The sequence below is a fragment of the Dryobates pubescens genome, chromosome 2 (genome assembly GCF_014839835.1).
Source record: "Dryobates pubescens isolate bDryPub1 chromosome 2, bDryPub1.pri, whole genome shotgun sequence".
In the NCBI taxonomy this organism is placed as follows: Eukaryota; Metazoa; Chordata; class Aves; order Piciformes; family Picidae; genus Dryobates; species Dryobates pubescens.
Window position 1 is genome coordinate 11481704 of NC_071613.1, and position 23444 is coordinate 11505147.

General features: G+C 38.8%; 1 protein-coding gene across 1 annotated transcript in view; it reads left to right on the plus strand.

Moving 5' to 3' along the window:
• The window catches only part of SPATA17 (spermatogenesis associated 17), an 87513-nt gene extending 65791 nt beyond the window's left edge, over positions 1-21722 (plus strand). The window contains exon 10 of the mRNA XM_009900091.2: positions 21642-21722. Within this exon, the coding sequence (XP_009898393.2) occupies positions 21642-21722 (81 nt within the window). The remainder of the gene's footprint in view (positions 1-21641) is intronic.
• The last annotated feature ends 1722 nt before the right edge of the window (positions 21723-23444 follow it).

Sequence of the window (23444 nt, forward strand, 5' to 3'; positions counted from 1 at the left end):
TTAGTGAAAAGCCTTTTTTTATTTTAAGATAGCCTCATTAAACTTATTTTAAGATAGTCTCATTCAACTGCCTACTTTGTCAGAAACATCTCATATATTTCTGGTTTTGTAGCGCTACAAGAGGTAATTTTCTTCAGAACATGAATCTGTGTGATGTTAGCATTACTTCTATTTGTATTAGGTATCATAATCACATTAGAATTTCACAGTACAAGAAGGATAATGGACTTAGTAGAGTGTGCACAAAGGTAGTTAAGGGACTGGAGCATCTTTTGTATGAGGAGAGCCTGAGAGCCCTGGAACTCTTCAGCCTGGAACGGAGAAGATTTGAGGGAGATCTTATCAGTGTGTAGGAGGGAATGAAGAAGAGAAAGCCAGAGTCTGCTCAGACTCAGTAGCATCCAGGGACAGGACAAGAGGCAACAGGCATAAGCTGAAATGCATTCAGAAATTCCTTCTGAATACAAAACCCACTGTTTTTTTTACAGTTGTTTGTTTGTTTGCTTTCTTTTGGTTTGGGGTTTTTTTGTTTGGTTGGTTGGGTTGAGTTTGGGGTCTTTTTCGGTTGTGGGGGTTCTTTTTGGTTTGGTTTTGGTTGGGTTTTTTTACCATGAGGGTGACAGAGCGCTGGCACGGGGTGCTCAAGTTGTTTGTGGAGTCTCTGTCCTTGGTGGTATTCAAAACCAAACTGGGCAACCTGCTCTAGCTGATTATGATGGTTGGACTAGATGGTCTCAAGAGCTCTTTTTCAACCTAAACAATTCTGGGATTTTGTAAAGTGTTTCCTTGAAAGTAACCTAACCTTTGTAAATATATAGTGACTTCCAAGAAATCTTAGTTTGAGAAGTAACATTCTCTTAAAAGAATTATTTCTCAAAACTTTAAGCTTAGATAAAAATGAGCTTGAAGGGGAAAAACTGGTACTAACATACATGAATTAACTCTCATTGCAAACACAGGCAAAAATATCAACTTTCAACCAAAAAGATTTGAATTTGTCTTTCAAAAGCAATGAGTGGAGGATATGACTGGCAAAGATCCACAGTGTATGATATATATAACAGATAAGGCCTTATTGGTGGTACTCATGCTATAAAGACTCTTCCTTTTCCAATACTTAGCATTTTTTGGCCAGGCTCAGATGACAATATCAAACAATGTAAATTTATTTCTATTGTATATCACATCACACATATATTTGATTATATAAATTATGGGTGTTGCTGAAATAACTAAACTCACTTTACTTGTGATATTGGATAGATTTCAACCTAAATCTCTGGAGGTGAATAGCTGTACGCATTAACCCAACATGACATACAGCCTTCCAACCCCAATGCTAAATCAATATGAAGCTTCAATTAGGAGCCGCTTACCCAAACAGAGAGATAAGAGGAGAAAAGAGCTGTTTATGACCTACTTGGTGCCTTAATGGGTCATTATTACCAGAAAAAAAATCTACCTCCTCACTATATTATAATGGAGAAGGTCTTACAGGCAGATGTGAGGTCATACTTCCATGACTGTTAAATTTGAAAGAACTCTTCCCTTTCTTATTTCTGAACTGTATTACAATTTGGTATATATCAGTGCTATGAACAAAATAATCCTGTTTAAATGAATCACCATGCTAAAGGGCATGAATCAAAATATTATCCTAGATCTTCACTTAATACCTTCTTTGCTGAACAGAACCCTCCTTTTAGTTTCCCATGAGGTGATATTTTTGTTGCTGCAACTTGCATGGGAATCTGAATAGCTGATAACCCTGCCATGATGTAGATTCAAGTTCTGACAGTACTATACTAGAGAAATTTCTTCTGTTGCTACTAAGACAAACTATTGCATAAGTTCTTCCAAGTAGTCAGGTCAGTGACTCCGTAACCTCTTTGAGCTATTGAGGTGTTACTTGATTTTAGCTGGTATTTGCTGGTGTTTGTTTCAAACTGCATACAAAATAGCTTTCCCTTTATATGTTCAAGAGCATGTCCTAGTTGTTTTTTTCCCGAGGTTTTCATGTGTTTACGAGTGTACAATTTAATTCAAGTCACAAAAAGATTAGTATGTAAATTACATAATTACTTTAGAGGCAAAATGAACAACAATGAAAAATATTGCCTCGTTATATTTCTTCTGGAAAATGAAAGGGCATTAGCATAGTCTTTCTCTAAACATAATAATTACCATATCTATGTGGTGAAAAGTTAATAGTTCTTCTTTTCATATAGTTATAATCTGAAATTTGTCATCTCATTCTGTTTACATTTCAAAGAAGTTTCTCAGATAACAGAAAAACATTTGTATTCTAATTCTTCATTAAAACAAACAAGAAATGGAAATACTACACCTCTTGTGACACTGCATGTAGATAGTTTACCCAGTTATAAACCACTATAAAAATAAAAAACACTTGCATATTTTAATATCATACATCTCAATACCTTGAAATAACTTTGACAGAATTTATGTGAGAAGTAGCAATATAAAAAAAAATTACCAGTCACTATGAATTTAATCTACAATGATAGGTTCCAATGTAGCTGGACAGCCAAGGGATCAAATACAATAACTATAATCTTTCACTTGTCAAAACACTCACATATGTTCATATTTACTGAGGCAGAAATGATAGCTTACAGCCTTTAATCAGCATTGGAATAGTTTGCATATGCATTTTAGAAACCTGACTTTAATGGCAGCATTTAATGTTTTCTTATTTGCAAAATTCAGGAAGTGACATTTTAAGATGTTCCTTCCTGATAGATTCTTCCCTCTGATGCCTTATTATAGGTGAATTACAGTACGACTGCATCACTGTTTCATTATTTGCACAGATATTTTGGCCCTAAACAGAATTTTATTATCTACAATGCATAAAAATACCCAGTACTGCAAAGAATTAATTTAGAGAACCTAAGCATATTGCACAGAACATAAAGTTGACCTTTACCGTCTACAGCTTTTGGAATGAAGTGGGATGTGGAACACATCATAGATTTAATGTGGCACAACGCTGTCTGCAGAAACTTGGGTGGGACTGTGACCCGATGATTGAATCTGCTGTCACTAGCATCCTGATAATAATGAACATTCAGCTTAACGACCGTGATTATGATTATCATAATTGATGTGCAAGTGCACTGTGTGGGGATCATTACAGCTGAACTGTACAGCAGAGAAACATGCCTTAGTTATGGATAATTTTACTTTTATGCATTGATTGGGATAAAATATGCCTTTCAAGCTCAACAGGCCAGCTTAATATAATTTTAGGAAGATTTCTACATGTGTGAATTAATGATTATGGGCTTCCTGCAAAACAGTGATCCTAGCTGTTTGTTTTGAATTGTTTCATTCCATTAATACTAGGAAATAATTAAATTATTAGATGTTGCCGAGTGGAAATAACTTATAGAGTACTGGCAGCATTAATCAAATATCAAGATATTTCTGATTGCCACAGCTTTGCCTAGGCTAGGAAGAACAGACCTTGTAATTCACTACCAATACAATTCTGGTTTTGATGTGCAGTAGAAATTTGGCTCTGGTCAACCCTACTGGCACTTTCGTACTGTATTGTGTAGCCATTAGAGCAGGCAATACTTGTTCCTTATATAAATTGTATCATTTTCATCTTTGTTACCAGAGGCAGACAATTACAAACTCAAATTCAGCCAATGTAGAAAAAGGCACAATCAACAGCTTCAGTCAGTTATGTTGGGAAGAGATTCCCTTCTACTTAGATTATGTGAAGTTGCAGAAGTATTTAATTAAATTATGACATGTATAACAGATAAACACCAGTGTGTGCCTGTAGTTTAGGCTAGAGATTTTATAAAGAATACCACAATATAAGCATGACTTTCATTTATTTACACTAGGCATAAGTTTGGCTTTTTGTCCAAGAAACTGGTAGAAATCTCCTCTTTGGGATAACAGACTATGGAATAAATTCTTGATCTTTAACTTGCTTTCTACTACAAAGAAGATCAGAAAGATCAATTCTCGATGTCTCAACTGTGTAATTCATGACTTCACTATGTTGGACTTGCATGTCCAAGGATTTCATCCTATTTTGTATAGTCTGCTGCCTCAGAAAGTTTAATAGCTGCTGTGATTTTCATTGTTGCTCATATTATGGGCCAAGTGGAATCGTGTTATCAGGTAGGGCCCTAAATTCCAGATAGGTGAGGAGGGACCCACAAGGAGAACCTACTATAGCTTGAAAATGTCAATGGCTGAGAAAGTGAATGTGACTCTATTCTACATAGCCATGGCCAACCCATTTTCCTCCGTATTCTTCTGAGACCACTGTGTTCCGTGGTTCCACAGCAAATTTATCTTTGTACAGTATCACTGAGAAAAGTAGGGCAGGAGGTAAGAAGCAGTGTATTCTGTTTAAAAATTAGTTGCAACCATTGTAGACCCAACAATATACTCACAAAACTCCAGTAGATGTTGTGGTTATGCAGCAGAACTGTTTGATACACTATTCATGCCTTTCCAACTATGCCTGGGCTGAAATATATTTAAACATCTCCTTAACTCGATTTCCTATAACCTTGCAGCAATTGAACGTGAGATAGGTACACAGTATGTGTGAGGTTTTAAAAGTTTTCTTTCTGAGATTGTGACTCCATGCTAATTTTCATTTTAATTAAGAAAATAAAGAATATTTTCTAAAACATGTGATATTCACCTGCACTAATCATGTAATCTTCTTACATCTTTAAAAACTTCTAAGGCCAGGTTTACCACTGTGTTTTGTGACAGAAGTTACTAGTGTACAATGAGAAGAGCTAGCATGTCTTTTGAATATCAGATTCTTAGTTCCCCAATCCAACAGCAATGTGTTTTCCTAGGCAATGCAGAGGTGACATAATGTGGCAGCCAAAACTGCCTCTGTTGTAGTGGATTGATCAGATGATCTGCAAGAGTTTGTTTATTACACTATCCTTTTCCTCATGAGCCATGTCAGGGATAATAAAGGTTGTTCCCAAAGTGTGTTGCACTCCAGCAATTCTTGGCCAGCAAGATGGTCTCTGTATGATTATTGCCGCTGACATGACTTATATATTCAGATGCTTCAAATAGACACTTAGTTTGAGTTATCAACTGTCTGTTTCCAAGACAAGGCTGCTTACTGTCACTTTTCTTCCTATCCCTAGTCCTGCATCAAGCCAAATAATTTAAATCCAAGGATCTGGTCCTACAACATTGCATCTTATGTGGAAAGTCTATGGTTTTATCCTGTGGCATATATTTTCTGCTTTTAGAAGAGCCACTGTGAGACAGAACACTGCTGTATCTTCATGTGAAAATCAACTTGAGTAATTCCCTGCTTTCATATAGGACAATTCCCCTACAGCAGTATTGCTCTTTAGTGCTGTGTGTTCCTTGGAGCTGAAGCATTTGGCTCCTTCATTATAAGACACACCCATTCTGTCTTCCAAGAGAGCAAATTACAGTTTCAGCTTTTGACAGTTCACTCAGTGACTGTGGTAGTTTTAGGCTGTGCCTTTAAAATTTTGTTATAGATTTTGAGCAGAAAAGTAACAGAATGTAAATAAATCACTGTTGGGTGTAAAAAGGAAAACCAGAGATAATTCTAACCAATTTCATTGGAGAGGTATCTGCCATAAGACTGCTTGTACCAAAAACATTCTGGGGGCTTCTCTTCTCTGCTTGCTTCGAGCTCTGAAGGGATACTTATCTACTTCTGCTTGACCTTGGCTGCATTGTTTTGGTAAAGTCTAACAGCTACTTACTTTTTCTCTTCTCCTTTCTCCCTTTTGGACAGGGGGTGGTGGGACATAGGGACAGCTTTCCTGGTCTTCTTGACCAGGGGGTTTCTCATGTTGTTTGTTAATTGTAAATATTGTAAATAATGCAGATTTTGTACATAATCGTGGCATTCCATAATAGATTGTAGTTTTGCTTGTAAATAAAGCTTCCATTTACTTCCAACTGAGATGGTCGGGCAAAGTTAATGTTGGGGAGGGGTAGGAAATCTCAACTCACCACAGTGACTGTGTCATATTTGCAGAAATGCATTTTGTCATGAAGATCACTTTCAGATCTCCCATTAGAAAAGTTGCTGAGCTACAGATTGTTTATTTTGAGAAATTGTTTAAGGTCACCATAGCTGGGGTGCCTTCAAAAAAAGCTACTCTTGAGATATGCAATGGAAATGATTGTTAACTACCAGAGATCTGCCAAATTATTTTCATAGGTGTAGAAGGAAGCTAACACAGTAAAGCAAATTACTGTCTTCTAAACAAATCCTTTCTAGTGGCTTTTTGTAAGGGTTTGTCAGCAACTAGTTGAGTATTTTCTAAAACCTGTTTTTCACTTCTGTACTTTCTGAATGGGAAATGCAGTCCCTTGATGATGATCCGAGGCTTTGAAGAATAAATTGATTCGAAAGAGAAAATTAGATGGTGCTTATTATACTGTCTAACTAGCAATCCTGTGTCATTTGTCTGTTGGATGATAAATGTCTTACTTTTCCCACCTTCCTCATTTAATAATTTGTTAGTGGCATAAAAAAACCCCTGGCTTTTTAGTAATAAAATAATAAAGCTAACTTTAACCACTATTTCTTTGAGAGGGATATATGTATGTTTTAACTTTCTAAATAATTCCCATTGTACACATTGCTTAAGTATTTTAAAGTCTCTTGTTTAATCAGAAACACTTTAGGAACAGAGTATCTTGACCAATTTCTTCAGTACCTTACAATAACTTGTGCACAGCTTTTAATGGAAAAAAATATCAGTTGAGCTGGAAACAGTAGAGTTTGAAGGTACATCAGATTTGGTTTGTTTATATTATTTTAAAACGTTCACTATTTGGATATTATTTTGTTTTCTGTAGTTGAAAATCCTCATGCTAAACTGGGAAGTGCTTGGCCTTGCCTTTTGATGACAGTTTTGTGATGGGTTGTTGAGCATTCTTGGAATTAAGTAGATTTGTTTATATGTCTGCCAAACATAATGTATTTCATCTCAATTCAATTTGCCATGATACTGAATTAAAAAGGCTACATTTTGAAGCCACTTAAGATTCTTTATGGAACAGAGCTGCAAAAGTAAGCTGCTTAGTATTTGATATTACCTAGCCTTTGTTTGTGCTGGTTAAACGGAGTTGAACTAAAAGTAGCAGAAAGATTTTCATGGTCCTCTAAGAATTACACGGTCCATATAACTGTTGAAAAATGTAGATATGACAAGTGATCCTCAGCGCCTAGCATAATTGAAATATATCCATTGAACTGGGCTCATGTGCATCAGGATCTGGCCCATAATTAATATAATTAGTATTTAGGTAAGTACTATATATAAAGAATGTCCTAATGAGAGTGTCACCCATTTTCACAGAAAAATAGATACTAATTTTTTACTCTTATCTTTAAATGCATGTTGGTGAGTTGGCAGACTGTCGTCTAAGATCAGAAGCACTGCTTGCAACAAATACAATTAGGACTACAGAAATTATGCCAGAAGGATATATTTTGTCACAATGACCCATTATGATTGAATAGTTGTATAATTTGTAGTATTATTAACACCTGTATCTGTTCTGGATGGATTCTAAGAATTTATGTCAGGTATATGCCCAAGCTGGGAGAAAGACTTCAAGTTTTTGTTGTTTTGATGGTCTGTCCAGAAAGCAAGAGTAGATTATTCTTAGAGCAGCAGAACTTCAGTGCCATAAAATGGATTTTAGATTAATCTACATTCCCTGGAAAGATGCAGATACCGCTGTACACTTACATTACAGTGAATTAAAGACTGTAAGTAATATACAGGGCTTGTTGTCTTAATGGTTTGACGTAAGTAGATTCTGCTTCTTTCTTTAAAAATTCTATCATGAATCAACTCTGAATTTATTTGCTGCATTTTAAATACTAATAAGATATTCACTTTGGCATACACTTCAGTGTTTATTCATGTAATGCAATGAAAAACTGTTTTCAATGTGCCCTTTATAAACTCAGGTTAAAAGGATATTCCACTGTGATAGAGAAACTAGATTCTTTTTTCTCTTACAGGTTTTTCTTGATCTCAGCATGAAATATGTAGGGAAACTGAAAGCCATATTCACATAAGGAGTTATTTATGAGTAGGTGTATGGCCATGTGTTAATATTCTAGAATGAGAGTTATGGAATTAATCCCTTTGCACTTTGAATTCATACTTCACTTCCATTTAAATAACCTCACAAGCTTTGATGTGTTAATGTACAAAAGTAGCAGCACCCAAAGGGGATAAGGTATAAAGGCCATGATGCACACAATATCTGTCTCACAACTGTATTGTTTTTGTTTTCCATGAGATTATTTGAGTAAGAGTTTACCTTTTGACTGTGAGAGCAGGTACTAATTATATTGTGAACCAGTAGCTATGAGACATGCTAGGATCTCTCACCTGTATTGTGTGAAGGAGTGGCAGTGTAAGTGGTAGGCGCTTGTCACCAGCAACTGAGACTGTTCTTTTAAAGTGTAACTTGTTAGGTATGAAAGTGTCAAACTTAGAGAGTGTGGGGAATGGAAAAAGAGAAACAATAAAAGCATTGCTTATTAACAGACTTTGTACACTAATGCAAAGCTGCTTGATTGAGCAGTGTAGTGTCAACCATGTCTTTCTTCTAATGCTAAAAGTAATGCACATAGACAGAGTGACAATCAGAGTACAGCCTCCCATCAGCTGTAATTAATCTTTTAGTTAACAGAGACTAGAAAAGCTTCTCATCAGCCTCTTCTGAAGTCTGAGGCACCCTGTTTTTTGATGTTTGCATTCTGAGTAAAATTGTCCCCACCAGTTCTAACAAATTGAAACACCAGGCTAATTATGGCAGCTAATGAAGTGTGTGGAATGGTCACAGCTTGTCGTGAAACTGTTCCTTCAGCTCAGATTAGAGTTTCATCAATCACTTTTTTAAACTGATCCAGAATTGCTTCTGCCCAGTGCTTGGCATTTTTAATGCTGTTTCTGTAATTGGTTTTTTCCCCAAAGCTTAGGCTATTTTTTGAAATATTACATTCTCAGGACAGGACATACAAACTACAGTTTATAAAAAAACATTTCATTATCACCTCTATCAGCTGATCAAGTGCTAGAAAGCTAATAAAAGAAGCAGAAGTATAAAATTTGATGTATTGCTTTTAATCCAGCTAAAGGTAGCAATAAAGCATATACACATATATGTATATGAATCATTATTACTGTGGACTGGATGTATGCTGCAATCTCATGAGACATGGTTTGTGGGCTGGATGGTTCAAATCCCACTGAAGAACCTAAATTAAATGAATGAGTTGGTCTTCGCTTATTTCCTAGTGGATCGTGGTCCTTCATATATCACTCACTTTGGCATGATTTGTAGTTTTTGCAGATACCCAAGCCTTTGGCAGAAGGAAGACCAAAATGTTTTGCTATTTAAAGAATTTCCACATTTCAGGTCAAATCCAAAGTCTTCACAGAAGTATAGGAAACTTTACAGTATAACTCATGCTGCTGCTACACTGTCAATGAATAAATTAGCATATAAAATGTTGTAAAAAACCCCTAGCTCCTATTCATTTGTAAGGTATAAAAGTACTCAGCTGTACATTCAAAGTTGTGCATGGACATTAAAGACACAGATGTTAAAGAAAGTTTAACGCTGAATTCTTTCATCAACATGGACAGTGGAGTGCAGAATTTAGTTTGGAAGTTATCCAGCTGAAAAATGAAATTAGGCTTTTGCTTATGTAATTCCATAGAATATGTTTGCACAAGTTGTCATGTTTAGTATATATAGCAGATATTTGTATCTGAATCAAGCCAGCATGAATTTAGTTTTTGAAGTGTTTAACAATCTAATTTTTAAATTTGTGCTAATATATGTGATCTAAGTTTTCTGAGCACTGTTGAATCTGGCTATAAATATCAACTGTTCCTTTCCTTAAAGTTTCTTAATCATCATCAGTTTGACATGACTAGCCTCAGGTCAATGACAAAACAAATCTGTGGCACCTCAGTGAATAATCAATGTTGCTGATCCTGTTCCTGAACTATATCAAAGACCTGGTAGATTTACACAGGAGAAAAAGTGCTATTGAAAAATGAAGAAAAACATGTCACACAAGGAAGATATGTTATCATAAAGGAGTAAACACAGACAGGAAAATATAGCAATAGGTATTAACTTAAAACCTATTGTTCCACTTTTATTGATTAGTGAGAAGATTTCTGAGCAGGGGATAGGAGTTTTTCTAGTGTTTCCTGATCTCCAAACTAAGCTGCCTGCAAAATGAGAAAGGCCTTTTCCTACTTGATCATTTCAGCCTATTCTGAGGGTAGCCTGTGTTTATAAGACAGGAAAGCTGTTTTCCTCTTTAGCTTGCACCATTGATAGGGCACATTGCTAACTCATATTATTGGAGAGCAGTGCAGGGGAAAGGGACCTGGGGGTCCTGGCAGACATAAGAATGACTGTGAGCCAGCAATGTACCCTTGTGGCCACAAAAGCCAATGGCACTCTGGAGTGTATTAGAAGAGGTGTGGTCAGCAGGTTGAGAGAGGTTCTCCTTCTCTTCTCCTCTGCCTTGGTGAGTCTGCATGTGGAATGTTTTGTCCAGTTCTGGGCCCCTCAGTTCAAGAAAGACAGGGAACTGCTTGAAAGAGTCCAGTATAAATAGGTGAAGGGTGAGTGTCAGTTCTGTCCAACAAAAGGACAAGGGGCGGTGGGTGCCAGCTGGAACATAGTAGGCTCCATGTAAACATAAGGAAAAACATTTTCCCTGTGAGGGTGACAGAACAGTGGAAGAGGCTGCCCAGAGAGGTTGTGGGGTCTTCTTCTCTGGAGACATTCAAAACTCACCTGGATGCACTCCTGCATGACCACTTTAGGTGATCTTGATCAGGACAGGGCGGGAGGGGGAGTTGGGGTGGGTGGGTGTTGGACTGCATGACCTTTTGAGTTCTTTTCCAATCCCTAACATTGCTCACTGGAACTGCATTTAAAAAAAAAATTTGATTGTATATGATTACAACTTAAAAAAAACCCTAACAAACAAACAAACAAACAAACCCCACACTACAACTTAACCTGATAAGATAAAAAATAATTTCACTTGAGGATTTCAACTCAGAAATTTTTCCTCCTTAACTCCTAGTGGCATAATTTTGGCAAGTTAGAAATAGCTGATCTTGGCAGGTTAATCATTTTCTGGCTTTATTCCAGCAGGTTAAAAGTGGTCGAGTTTGTCTTGGCAGTCAGCAATGGGCACTGGCTTAATTTCAGCTGGAAAGAGAATGTTATGGTTGAACAGATTAGACAATGAAAGGGTCATCTTATAAATGGACTAAGTCAAGATACTTATCCCTAAGTGCATTCTTTTCTAATACAAGTCCTGTTGCTAGCAGAATATGTGTGATGGGCAAGACAAGAGTTGGTTTACAAATACTGTGATAAAAATATGTTCTTTGCTTTTTCATCAGATGCTTTTAAATCTCTCTGTATTCTTCTGTATACAGAAATACAATGTTAGGCATAGCTCCACCTCAGATTTAATAACTTCATAAAAGGGTCATGTATTACATAACAGTGTGCTTTTATACTTGAGAAAGTTACTTAATACATCTAAACAAACAAAGATGAACGTCTACTCCCCTTTTCAAAGATATTTTGTTAAAATACCCTGCAAGAAGTAGACATTTACATGACAATAGCAAATAAACACCTCTCGGGATTCTGAATACCTACTGAACTATTTCAAGTGCACATTTATTTTTTTAGCCCAGATTCAGTAAAGTTCAAGGGTATCCAAGTATGAAATAACTTGCAGAGAAATTCTTATTGGCTTCTTAATTTAATTTACTTGTAAAAAATGACTACATTAGTTGAAAAAATAGAATATTATCTTTGGCAATTTTGGTTCAAATACAGACATTCAGAATTTGGATGATGTTGTTTCATAACATAGTGCAGCACGAACTGTAACTTTTCGTGTTGCAAACTATACTTTTAATCTTGACACTGGCTCTGAGTATGTCTAAAAAGACCTGAAAAGTGTCTACATAAAGGTGATTTATTCATCTTCAGCAGATTAGCTTTAAACACATAAATAAATTAATTATCTGAGCAGTTATTTATAAAGGACAACATATTTCTTTTTAAGCATTGCAAAGCTAGTACATGTTTGGGAGGAAGGGCCAGACAGTTGTCTGGCTTGCAGATCATCAATAAATGGAATAAATTAACTCAGAGGCTACAGCTGGGAATTCCAACCTGCCTTCCCCTTGGGCAGCCACAATGACTACAAAATACTAAGTAAATGTAACAAATGCAAATTTGAACCACAAATCTTCATTGCTACTTATATTATACCTGACACAAATGACAGGCTGGTTTCAGATCCCAGGTCTTCCAACCTTAGTGATACTGCGATACTGTGGTTAATTTTAAAGGAAATACTTAGGAGAAAAAGTAATTCACTGAACCAAATCCTTCCCCTTTTCCCCTTTGTCCTTTCTTGCACAAAACTTCCAACAAAGCCTTTGCATGTAAGGGCTAACACATTTCTAACCCTTAATGATTCATTATTAGAAACCCATATTATTTAGAGATATTTATTCTTTCCTTGTACAGTGTTTCAAGCTATTGCCCTCTCAAAAACATTGTTATTGTCTGTGACATTATAGCTTAATTTGTGCAGCTATGGAAGGGTACAATGTGTTACGTTTTGTTTCTTTGTCCAAACTTCTAACCATGCTGGAGTGGAAACAGGCTCTTTCTAAGGCTCCTACCCTGCATAGGTGGGAGCTTGACTTGTGTTAGCCAGTTATCTCCAGTTGTCTCTGGAGCACAAATTAGCAGAGCTTAACTGCTGAGCAGGCTTCAGTGAGCACAGATTAGTAGCAGAACACTTCCTTCCCAGAATACTAGAGCAAGGGAGAAATAGAGTTATGATTTTCATGTTAGACTGTCACAGAAGAGCACATGCTGCTGCTCTGCTTGTACTGGATACATCAGGCAGCAGCAATCTAAACCTGTGACCTGCTTTAAGTTGTCCTGCTCAAGCAGGGGGATTGGACTAAATGATCTTTTGAGGTCCCTTCCAACCCTTAACATTCTGTGATTATCAGTTCGGGGGGTTTTCAGATTTCTGGACCATAATTAGAAATATGTTATCATTTCTAGCAAGCACTGTTTGAGTTTGGTTTCCTCATTTATAATTCCAAAAGATGAAATATGTAAGTGATCATTATAAATCTCCATGGAAATTTACGTGTAATAATAATGAAATGTTTGTTACATAAATTAAACAGCAATTACTGTTTTCTCTTTCTGTTTGGGAGTTAGGGTATTAAAACAGTGTTGTTAGATTTCCTACTGTGAACATAATTTCCCTCTTTTTTCCCCCTTTTTTTCTTTTTTTCACAGCACATTATAATAATGTCAATAAAAGACTAAAACTAACAAGTAGAAAAAAACCCTTGCCTTGTGTAAATGTAACACAGAAGGTTATAAAGTTGCCTTTTTTGCTGGTTATACAATATAATTTTATTTTAAGATCTAATAACAAGTTGATTCAAAGGGTGAGACTTGCACTTGCAAAGTCATTAAAGTAAGTAGAAAATTGCCTTCTACCACAGTAACCCAGTCTTTTTCAATCAAAGAGTTTTATTGTTGTTGATGATGTTTGCATTTGCAGGAGGTAATTAGGGAATGAATTAGATATCACACTCAGCTCTGAAGCTTGTAAAGAAGAACCATAAACTTCACTTACCAAAAAACAAGCAAAAACCCTCTGTCTGTCTTTTTTTTTGTTAAGAGGGAAATTGCAGACAATACAGGGAAGTAGAACCCTAACATTTTAGATCAGTTTGACCACTGCTATGTCAATCCACAGTATGGAGAAGCTCATAAAGTCTTTATGGTAACACAAGGTTTTTCATTGTGCTTACCCAAAAGAACAGAATTTAGAGTGTTTAGAATTAGTAGCAGTAATAGTCAGTTGAAGGAGGGGTTATGATGATGGCTCCTTGTTCTCCTCTGCATTGGGCTGGAAAGCTGATTAGGGAAAGGTGTAATTCTACTGCTGTCATCACAGCAGTGGTCACTTGTCCACTGTAGTGCAGGGAACTCCGATTAGGCACGCTTTTCCCTGGAAGTCAATACCTCTGCACTGACACAATGAGCTCCCGTCCCTAAGGCATGATCCAGGCTTTTGTTATTATCTCTTATTTGAAGGGGCTAGTTGACCCAATTGGTTAACACATTAGCTTTTCAATTTTATAGCCTTAAGTCACAGAAAACCTATTCCTCGTTTTTGGATATTTCTCCACGGTGGAAAGCAAAATTGGCAGTCTGTGCCCACCAGCAACAAAAACAGAGTTATGCCAAACAACTGTGTCCTGAACTTTATGGCTAATTAGCTGTTGAAGCTGTGCCCAAGAAATAGGTTCTGTTGCCCATGGGAAGAAGTGCGTAGCCATTATTCATGCCCCAGCTCATATCTCTCAATAGATCTTATGAGCAGTGCTGCTTAAAGAGACTAAATGTACAACAGGGAATTAAAAATTATAGTACCCCTTTCACTGACTGAAATATTGTAAACTTGTTTCACTGGGGCCAGGATTGGTGTCAATGTACTTTGTGTGAAAAGTGCAATAGAAGCATTAGTATTTGACAGCCCCGGTTGAAATAAGTGAAATTAATGGAGCTCTTTTCATATACGACAAGGCCATGGCACCCCTTTCATGCTGCTTACAGACAGAAAAAAGTCAATACTTTTTTATTACTTGATGCTGACCTACATTCTGCACTACAAGTGCCAGGCCCACTAATTGGTTTCAGTTGTGAGAAAAGTTTGCCCCAAAGAAACACTGGAGCAGATAAATCAATCTTTTTTAGGGTAGCTTAGTGGCTTTTGAGCACTTGAAATGACATTTGTGTTGTATTGACAGAATGGGTTGTTACACTCATTTTGTCATGTCAGAGGACCCTGTACTAGTTGGAAGTATTGTTAACCAGTATTGATAAATTTGCAAAGAGTAAGAGTTAGCTGGATCAACATTTTACTTGTATAATAGCTTGCCATTTCTGATTTGCTTCCTTGTTAGAGACCTCCATGGCTATTAACAGGTCAGAAGGCTATGACAGCTCAATTTAAAACTCTGATTTTACTATTACAAGCATTAGGATCATAAGGAATACTTAAATGTGATCCCTTAGTATTAAACAGAGAGAGTTGTGTGCTATGGCTGTACAGTGAGCGCTCAGCAGTTCTGCCTGGGTATTCAAATTAGATGTGCACAAGGTGTGTCCCAGTTTTGTGGCGAAAGTGAGATTGCTCAATGAGCTTACCCTAAATGAAGGACACAGGGTTGCAAAGAACCTTGAATATCGTGTAATTACAACCTCCCTGCCATGGCCAGGGACACCTTCCACTAGACCAAGTTGCTCAAGGCCCCATCCAATTTAGCCTTGAATATCTCCAGGAATGGACCTCCTTGGGCAGCCTGTTCCAGTGTCTCACTGTCTTTACTGTAAAGAATTTCTATCTAACATCCAGTCCAAATCTACCTTCCTCAAGCTTCAGTACACTCCCTCTTGTTCTATCACAACAAGCCCTTGCAAAAAATCCCTTCCTGACATTCTTGTAGGCCCCCTTCACATACTGGAAGGCCACTATAAGGTCTCCCCAGAGCCTCCTTTTCTCCAGGCTGAACAGCCCCAGCTCTTGTATCCTGTGCCCACAGGAGAGGTGCTCCAGCCCTCTGGTCATCTTTGTGGCTCTCCTCTAGACCTGCTCCAGCAGTTCAGTGTCTTCCTTCTGTTGTATGAACATTTATGAATAATTTTCCATTGTGTCTTCTAAAGTCGTGATGTGTAGCTGTGGGTATTGATTTCAAACTGGAGAAAAGTCAGTTTTGTTCCTTATTTTCACTGTTCAGTAGCATTAAGATAGAATCAGGATTCTAGCAGATGTGCCCATGTTTCAGTTATTCCTTCTGCCATGGATTCTTAACAGAAGTTACCTACAGTTGTATGTCTCTGTAGGAGCAACAGATATTATGCCAATATTACAAAAAGAGTTTTTCTGAGATCCAAACTTTCAATGGATTGGTTTACCTTTTGCATATCATGTGGTGTCATGTATGACATCATGCGATTACACAGTGTCTTCAATTCTGTTAGATCAGCTCAAAAGAGGACTTGGTGCTCTGAATCACTGTTATTGGTAGAATGCTATTCATTAGAAAGGTTATACAATTCATCTTTGAAACATCTCCACACGTTACTTCTCCATACTTACGAAGGAAATCTACATTCATGCAACCTAATGCAACTTTAATCTCCATTTATGCAAACAAATGTCTATTTATGCAACAAAATGAAATTCTGTCATTACAGGGAAAGATTATGCAAGGCTGTGAATCAGGTATCATAAGTTTATTGTAAGCTTATTGTTCCAAGTTTATCATGCGCTTAGCGGCTTCATTATTGTTGTGGACTTGATACCGGAAATTACCTGCAAAGTGTGTGCAGGAGCTGAGAATAAATGGTCATAATACACTTTCTGGCCTTAAAATCTGAGCAGATAGGCTACTGCTATTTACCTATTCTTGCCTTGGTATGAAGCAGCTGACTTTCTAGTTCACTAAATTTCCAAGAAGATACTTAATTGTAATTTCAATCTCATCTCAAAGTCCATTTTTATATTACAGGAAATTGTTCTCTCAAAACAGTTCAGAAAGAAACACTAGTGGTGCAAATTTATCACTAGAATAGGAGGGAATGCATTGTCAAAGTTCTTCAAGCTAGGTCACAGGTTCATAGGTCTACCAGGGCTCACTGATTTGCCAATGTTATTTATGCATGGTCTGTATTTATGTGTGTCTGCATACTCAGATATAAAATCTGTTTATAGATTTATTTTTTTATATATTTATATTGAATTTGCTTTAGCATTCCAAAGATAAACAATGTGAGCATTTAACAAGTCTAATCCATGACATCAGAGTATGCTGACTGGGATCAGTCTTTGGTGGCTTTGTATCACCTTTTTTTGACTCCATCATTTAGAACTGATGAGCACACATGACAGTCAAGTAGTCAGCTATATTGAAAGGGTCTATAGGTCTTGTTAAGCCCTGTCATTTGAACTTGAGTCACAGTTTACTAGATTGAGAGGAGTCAAAGCTTGACAAGTTTAAAAAGGAGCTGTTATATTAACTTTGGGGATTTAAAAACAGGTCTCAGTCCTGAGACTTACACATCTCTGATGCTGAGAGTTATGGGGGTGGATCTAAGATTGTATTGTGGAAAAATTCCTCTAAGTGCAGCTCCATGCTCCTATGATCCTTAGACTGAATAACTAGATATTCAATCTCATGAATATGTGAGAATTAATTTGTACACTGTTTCCAGCCACCAGCAATGAGGAACTCATGGTGAAAAGAGTTTTGAAGAAACTGTTTTTGCTGCACTCGCAACTTTTGTCCTTGCAGCTTGAAAAGGATTATCTACATAACTTCATAACTTCTGTGCTATGTTGCAATCACATTACACTCAAGATAATCCTGGAAGTCTACCACAATCTACTAACATTGCAATGTTTCACTGCACAACTTGAATCTACAGAATTACAAAGTTAACCAGGTTGAAAAAGACCTTCAAGATCATCAAGTCCAACCTATCACCCAGCACCTTCTAATCAAGCAAACCATGCCTCATGCAGTCTTATTTTAAACGCTTCCAGGGACAGTGACTCCACCACCTCCCTGGGCAGCACATTCCAATGGCAAATCACTCTTACTGTGAAGAATTTCTTCCTATCATCCAGCCTCAACTGCAAAATTGTTTTAGAATCATAGAATTGTTGGGGTTGGAAGGGACCTCAAGGATCATCCAGTTCCAAACCCCTTACCATTAGCAGGGACACCTCACACCACATCAGGTTGCTCAGAGCCACATCCAGCCTGGCCTGAAAAACCTCCAGGGATGAGGCTTCCACCACCTCCCTGGACAACCTCTTCCAGTGTCTCACCACCCTCATTGGGAGGAATTTCTTCCTAACATCCAATCTGAATCTACTCGTTTCTAATTTTTTTTCCCATTCCCCCCAGTCCTAGACCTGACACCCTAGAAGTCCCTCACCTGCCCCATTTTTACTCTTTTCCCCCTCAAATCCCAGAGCACCTGGGCTCTGTTGAAGTCTCCTCCCACCCCATGTGTGGCCACTTTGCCCTCCCCACCCACTCTCCTTTTTAAGCCCCCTAGGAAAGGCAGCAGCCCCAAGCCGAGCCCATCTGGGCTGAGGGATCCTCTTCCCATCACTGGTGAGTACCTATGGTGCACACTGGGTGATGGTGGTGGTGACAACAAAGGCCGGGGGGCCTGGTGGCCCCCCGGCTAGGTAGGAATAGGATTGATGACTCCTCCAATATCATCCCTGGGTGCTGGCTGGGCTGGAAGTCTACCAGAATCTACCAACAGTGCATTGCAATGTTTCACTGCACAACTTGAACCTACATTTTATCATCAAATTAGATAGGCTGTGAGAGCCTGGCTTGCAATTCCTTTCCCCTTATGCTGTTATAATGATGCAGTGGGATAGACTTTGCAAGGCCAAGTGGGAGTTTTAGATCTTACTTTCTCACACTGTTGAAACCTGATAAAATCTTTATCTTCAAATACAGAAATCACTGAGGTTCTGTTCCTGAAAATATTTATCCTTTATATGCATATTGTACAACATTTATATTATATACATTCTAAACTTCTTTAATTAGTCTAACTGTAAAGCCAGCAGCACTTGTATTTATCCATCAGACTGCATGATGTTTACTAAATGTGGTCAAACATAACTGCTGTCATCATAATCAGAGCCAGTTGTTTAAATGCTCAGTTGTGAGTATCTAATGAAATACCTTTAAATAACAAGATAAACAGTACAGCTGCCAACCCAAAGTAATCTTACACTGAGGGGGCGTGTGGCACAGAATATTTCCTCTTTGTCATTTTGATTTGAGTTTGAAGCTGGAACTGGGCTTAGTTCCAGCTCAAAAAACTGTTCACTTCAAAGGCTCCTAAATCGTCCCAAGGAGCTAATTTTGGCAGCCAATTGTTTTTGTTTGGCCAGGCATCCTAATAGCAACAGCTGTCTGCTCCAGCAAATGAAGGCTTCTTCAATGCTCAGATTTACCCATCCTGAATTTATCCTGATGTGGGAGGTGTACACCTTCTATTTTTTTTCCCTTTCTCACCCCAGCCTCACTGCTTTTTTTGTTATTAATCTGTACCAAAATGTCCTGGCATGTAAATTAAACCCATTCTTCATATTTTAAAAATAAAGGATTCTGTATTCTGCTCTGAATTACTGTTTAATCATAAATTAAAGCTTTCTTGGTAACTAGAACTCTTTTTTTTTTTTCCTATTCCTATAACCAACATTAGCCTGGTGAATTTACTAAATTAAATATAACTAACTTCACTGAGAAGGAAACTATTTGCAGTTATGCTGGAGTTATAATAATATTTATTATAATGGTTACATGGGCAACTTTTCCTGCAGTAGGAAGGTGCTTGTGATGCCAAACACACAATGAAAATTAAAATACTGTGCCATTCTTCAAGTATAATAGGAAAATATGCAAATAGGCTGTTTCAGTTGGGTAAGAAATTGAGTTGTACATGGCACAGAGAAACATTGGAGGTGTTATCCTGTGAACAGTTAAGAATGGGGACTTTGACACCACAGAGGGAGTATTTGATTTTGAATATATCTATCTACCTTGCTGTTTTAAGATGTATGAACATAAGGTGTATGCCACATGACTTTTAACTATGAGATGTATGAAATTCTGTGATTGTAGTTTGGCAGTACACAGTGGAGATAAAACTCCAGTGGGCCATGCCAATGTTTTCATCAAGCTTGCCAGAAATTGTAGTTGATATGTCAGTTTATGAAGATTCAGCTGAACTGTGAAGTAACATAATCTGCTTCATGTAGTTTTTCAGAGGGAAGAAAAAAAAGTTTTCATTCTGTTTTTAAGAGAAAACCAAACCTTTCAATTTGTGAAATGTATTGGAGGGGCAAAAATTTTAGCTTTCATTCACACATAGCCTCACACGTATTATGAAGACACTGACTGTAGTTTCACAGAGCATTGTGTTGACAAGAGAAGAGAGTAGGAAGCATTCAGACCAACTTCTTTCCTAAGAATTAATTATTAGATGTTGGAAAGCAGATGATTCATCTGTGTCATGTTACTTTTGGAAAGGTGAAACAACTTGAATGCCAACCAGCTATTTTGTATTGCTGAAAAAAATGATATTAAGAATGATTTAGAACTTTGATCTTCAATACTATAGACTTGCTAAACATTTTCCATGAGCATTAGTATACATCAAAATTCTAATATTTAGCTTATTTTACTGCCTTGTTTGTTGCATGTATTTGCATTGTACTTTTAAGGCACAGGTTCACCTGCATTTCTTACTCAATTTAGAATTATAAACATTTGCATTTTAAAAAATTGAATGTGACAGCCAATACCTTTTTCTAGAGAGAGAAAAAAAAAAACAACAAAAAGCAATCACCCTGCTTATATTCTTCTCTCCCAGAACTCCTAATCTGTTTGCTGACAGCAATACTTCTTTCTCTGTTTTTCATTGAGATAGTTGAATATCCACATTTTAATGTATAGGTAGAAAAGTTAAAAATATTGCAAGGATGTCTTGATTTCTTTAGCCTACCCAGGTGCCAGGGAGGTGGATATTATTTTGCATACCGTGATTTGCAGAAAGACTATAAAATCTAGTTTATTGAGCAGGGAATTTTTGCAGTGCTTGTAGTTACTGAGAGTGTGAAATGCATGCATACTTGTAATTGAATCAACTGACTCTGGTCCTCTTCTTCCTCTTCGAAGTAATGTATGTATAATGTAAAAATGTATGCTTCATAGACATTATTTTGTGTAATTTACATTCTAAGTCATATAATGAAGTGCAGTGAGACCCCACCTGGAGTACTGTGTCCAGTTCTCGAGCCTCTGTTACAAGAAGGACCTGGACATGCTGGAGCATGTCCAGAGAAGGGCCACGAGGATGATCAGAGGGCTGGAGCACCTCTCCTATGAGGACAGACTGAGGGAGTTGGGGCTGTTCAGTCTGGAGAAGAATCTGAGGAGACCTAATTGTGGCCTACCAGTATCTTAAGGGGGCCTACAAGAAAGCTGGGGAGGGACTTCTTAGGGTGTCAGGGAGTGATAGCGCTAGGGGGAATGAGACAAAACTAGAAATGGGTAGATTCAGATTGGATGTTAGTAAGTTTTTCCCCATGAGGGTGGTGAGACACTGGAAGAGGTTGCCCAGGGAGGTGGTGGAAACCCCATCCCTGGAGGTTTTTAAGGCCAGGGTGGATATGGCTGTGAGCAACCTGATGTGTGAGGTGTGCCTGTGCATGGCAGAGGGTTTGGAACTGGATGATCCTTGAGGTCCCTTCCAATCCTAACAATTCTATGATTCTATGACAATATTTAGAACTGTAACATACCCTAGGAAACAAACAGACAAAACAAACAAAAACCCCAGGTAAAATCATGAAAGCCAAACTTAACACCTATTGTCTCTTTTTTCTTTAGGACTTCCACACTGTTTCACCGTCGATTGTTCTCTTTGAAAAGTTTGGGAAAACATATTCCAGAGCTGGGCAAATAGTGTAACTGTCCTGCAAACTACACCATGTAAGACACCTGATAAGTATCCAATAAATGTATTTCAGCAAATGCACAGCAATCTTTTGACTGGAAGCCTCATAAAGGACTCTTTCTGTAAAGATGAGGAAAAGGCTGAGGTCATGAACGCCTTCTTTGCCTCAATGTTTAACAGCAAGGTGGGAGTCCAGGATGAGTGGCCTCCTGAGCTGGGTAATAGGGTCGGGGAGCAGTGTAATGCCCCAGAAATCCATGAGGAATTAGTCCGGGACCTGCTGAGCCACTTGGACACACATAAGTCCATGGGACCGGATGGGATCCATCCTAGGGTGCTGAGAGAGCTGGCAGATGAGCTGGCCAAGCCGCTCTCCATCATTTTCCTCCAGTCCTGGCTCACTGGAGAGGTCCCAGATGACTGGAAACTGGCCATTGTGGTCCCCATCCACAAGAAGGGACGGATGGAGGAACCTGGAAACTACAGACCAGTCAGCCTGACCTCAGTGCCAGGGAAAGTGATGGAGCAGATTATCCTGGCGGCAATAACTGCGCACCTGAAGGATGGCCAAGGGCTCAGGTCCAGCCAACATGGATTTAGGAAGGGCAGGTCCTGCCTCTCCAACCTGATCTCCTTCTATGATCAGGTGACCCGTCTGGTGGACGTGGGGAGGCCTGTGGATGTGGTCTATCTGGACTTCAGCAAGGCCTTTGACACCGTCCCCCACAGTAAACTGCTGGCTAAGCTGTCAGCTCGTGGTTTGGACCACAACACTCTGTGCTGGGTTAGGAACTGGCTGGAGGGCCGGGCCCAGAGAGTGGTGGTGAATGGTGCCACATCCGGCTGGCGGCCAGTCACCAGTGGCGTCCCCCAGGGATCAGTGCTGGGCCCCATCCTCTTTAACATCTTCATTGATGATATGGATGAGGGGGTTGAGTCAGTCATCAGCAAGTTTGCAGATGACACCAAGTTGGGAACAGATGTTAGTCAGTTAGAGGGTAGAAAGGCTCTGCAGAGGGACCTCGACCGACTGGACAGATGGGCAGAGTCCAATGGGATGGCATTTAATAAGTCTAAGTGCCGGGTGCTGCACTTTGGCCACAGCAACCCCATGCAGAGCTACAGGCTGGGGTCAGAGTGGCTGGAGAGCTGCCAAACGGAGAGGGACCTGGGGGTGCTGATTGACACCCGCCTAAACATGAGCCAGCAGTGTGCCCAGGTGGCCAAGAAGGCCAATGGCATCCTGGCCTATATTAGGAATAGTGTGGCCAGCAGGAGCAGGGAGGTCATTGTGCCCCTGTACTCTGCATTGGTTAGGCCACACCTTGAGTACTGTGTCCAGTTCTGGGCCCCTCAGTTTAGGAAGGACATCGAGACACTTGAACGTGTCCAGAGAAGGGCAACAAGGCTGGTGAGAGGCCTTGAGCACAAGCCCTATGAGGAGAGGCTGAGGGAGCTGGGATTGTTTAGCCTGGAGAAGAGAAGGATCAGAGGCGACCTCATTGCCCTCTACAACTACCTGAAGGGTGGTTGTAGACAGGAGGGGGTTGGTCTCTTCTCCCAGGCAACCAGCACCAGAACAAGGGGACACAGTCTCAAGTTGTGTCAGGGGAGGTTTAGACTCGAGGTGAGGAAAAAGTTCTTCACCGAGCGAGTCATTCGTCATTGGAATGGGCTGCCCAGGGAGGTGGTGGAGTCACCGTCCCTGGAGGTGTTCAAGGGGAGATTGGACGTGG